The sequence below is a fragment of the Dreissena polymorpha genome, chromosome 3 (genome assembly GCF_020536995.1).
Source record: "Dreissena polymorpha isolate Duluth1 chromosome 3, UMN_Dpol_1.0, whole genome shotgun sequence".
Taxonomy (NCBI): Eukaryota; Metazoa; Mollusca; class Bivalvia; order Myida; family Dreissenidae; genus Dreissena; species Dreissena polymorpha.
The window spans coordinates 137,187,938-137,190,818 of NC_068357.1; the positions used below are offsets into that span (position 1 = coordinate 137,187,938).

The 2,881-nt window shown below is 34.8% G+C and overlaps 1 protein-coding gene across 2 annotated transcripts in view; it reads left to right on the top strand.

Moving 5' to 3' along the window:
* Positions 1-1,431: 1,431 nt before the first annotated feature.
* The window catches only part of LOC127871628 (eukaryotic translation initiation factor 5A-1-like), a 7,294-nt gene continuing 5,844 nt past the window's right edge, over positions 1,432-2,881 (top strand). For both annotated transcript variants that reach the window (XM_052414747.1, XM_052414746.1), the window contains exons 1-2: positions 1,432-1,591; positions 2,203-2,328. In XM_052414747.1, coding sequence (XP_052270707.1) covers positions 1,547-1,591; positions 2,203-2,328 — 171 coding nt within the window. In that variant the 5' untranslated portion in view covers positions 1,432-1,546. The remainder of the gene's footprint in view (positions 1,592-2,202; positions 2,329-2,881) is intronic.

A 2,881-nucleotide genomic window follows, 5' to 3' on the forward strand; every position in this document is an offset into this window, starting at 1 on the left:
TTGGGGGCGGTAGCCCCCGATACTTAGGAAATATATAGAATAAAAAAGAATATAAGGTGTTGCGTTAGTTGTTATGTGTAAGGTGTTAAGGGTTAGGGTACGCTGTTTGATGTTAAGTGTTGCTTACCCGTAAAGTTCAATCGTCCCCAGGTTTCTTGCTAAAAAGATACTTTAAAATGAAAAATATCATAAATGCGGTAATATTCGTCCGTGATAAGCGTGTTTCATGCATTATTATCTCCCGCAAAAGGCTTCATGTGTAGGAAGAAGAGCCATGTTTAAGAACCATACCCCTTCATTTTCTGTACTATGAGTTATTTCTCTTTGTTGTTTGTGTATGATGCTACTTTTCAAAGCTATAACTCAGATACGTTACAAGATTCAACATGAAACTTCATGCGTGTATAGATATCAGTAAGGAGAATTGCAATGCATATTAAACACAATAACCGTACTCTTATTCATGTTTTATGAGTACACCGTATATCAAGGGATTTACACTAATCCTGAAGCAATATTAATTTGGCGGGGGATATGATTCAACTACTTTGCTTGTTATACTTGTATTTTATATGTATATTTAATTTCCCTTCCTGTAAAATCCAAAAATGTATCGTCTCTTGAAAACGATTGAAATACCCTAATACAAAATTTATCGTAACTTAAATTGGTCGTACGATGTTTTATAAGACATGCCCAAAGGCATACGAAATTCATCACAAGGACGAGCGCAGGAGATTTAAGTGGCCACTCATCACAAAGGCAAAGAGTTGAGCTCCGTTCTGGGATCGCTTGGCTTAATGTGTTCAGTGTCAACATGGATTATTAGCCTGGGCAGTCCGTTTAGAAGATACGTCCATATAACGAAAAATTCCATATAAGCAGAACGTGTCGTCACTGATTAGTAAGTGCGGTCATATGCACACGCATTAAGCCCAGTTTTCACAGAAAGAGGCTCACGTCTTGTTCATAAACCGATAAGGAACGATATCGTGAACATTGCTTAAATTGTACTCGCATATATGAACAATGTTTCTTCAAAGAAAGTCTTAACTATCTTTTACTATGCTTCATTAGAGAAGGAATTCGTCCGTATTTGGGTAGTTTTACAACGAAATTCGTGTTCGTTTCATTATAAAGATATGCGCGTATCATGTTAGAATTGAGATATAACCCCCATGGCCTTTTATCTATCGGTATGTATTGGTGGTTTTCAAAACGAAAGCTATTCAGACGTGGCATACACTCGTAAGCAAGTTTACCGCCGATCATCAACTATGCAATGTAAAACGTTGTGTATTTAAGAAAGATAACTCGTGTTAAGAACTTCTGTTAAACGGACGCGATAGTCTCCCCTGAACAAAACGATATAGTACTACAAGTATTGCACAACAACGCTGTAACAATGTTATGTACGGGTATTTTTAAAAACCCAAGCGCGTATAAATTGAACGAATGTACGATAGCATTGCACAACATATTAACGTCCTGTGTGAATATAAACGTGAACTATTTTTGGCATATTTGTTAGTTTTATGTTAGCAGAATGGCAAAGGATCTACGCGCTGCAAAGAACTTCACCAATAGACTAGTAAGTTGCAAGTAGAAGAACGGAAATGTATTTGACATAGAAAGTAACATTATTTTCGAAATATATCTTAAATAGTGTATGAAATATTTCATCGAAAAAAAAAACACTTAAAATATTGTGTTTTTTTAAGATTTCAATAAAAAGAATTGGAAGCTGTTTTTTATACATGTAAATTTTATTTTTGTCATTACCGTAAAAATTCATTCATAATTTATTTCCATGCATTATGTGTTCCCTATTTTAAAAGTACATGTATGAAGAAAGTCTATATTATAATATACAAGTACTGCAGGCCTTTCTCTGGAATTTCGTTAAGGTACAGGGGCATATACCCACACATGGCAATTTGTTCGATTATTGTTCTAAATTTGATGGGTTCTTTACTTTAATGTCTACATTATTTTAATGTCTACATACCCCTCCCACTCTGTGCTGAACATGCACAAATATATAATAATTGGAAATTAATTTAGGTACAGGGGTGTTCCTTATTTGAAAATTCAGGCAATGCGCAACCCCTGATTTTGATAATCAGATCAATTGGTGCCACCGTGTTTAAAGGCCCATGGGTAAAGTCTGGTGTTGTGTTTATATATTGATGTCCTGTTAAGGCACGCATGACGCCATCTGAGAATGATGATGACGTCACCGATTCCGGGGCCTCTTTGACGTATCCAGTCAAGGCGACGACCCTGCGCGTGAAAGGGTTCGTGCTGCTACGCCGTCATCCCTGCAAGGTAGAGCGCTCTTTTTGTCAAGGCTTGAATACTTTATTTCATAAAATACATTGTAATTTAATTTGTTTAGTTCTTTAAAACTTCTCACCTACAAGCTTTTACGCAGGATAAATAAATACAAAATCAAACATACATACACAGATCTATTGCGATATATATTTTTTAGAAAACGTTTTTTTAACAAACACTTATATGGCCGCTTCTGTAATCAACGAAAACGATCTTAAATTACTTGCATTTTTAAAGAGAGTTATTGTAAGACCAATATGACATTTTTAAAATACTTAAACATTTCTAGGTTGTTCAGTTAACCCGTTAATAACCGGTTACAATAACAATTTAACCGGTTAAATTTTTTGTAACCTGTTGCATGGCTAATGAAAAGTCGAAACTGTGACCCAAAAACTATTTTCATTAAAACTGTTTTCGACTAATAATTATCACGGGTTTGTATTAACTAACAAATACTTAGACTCAAGTCTAATAATAAAGCAAATCATTGAAACGGTTATGTTCTAATGCTATACTAGTAATCCAAATCAATATGACATAT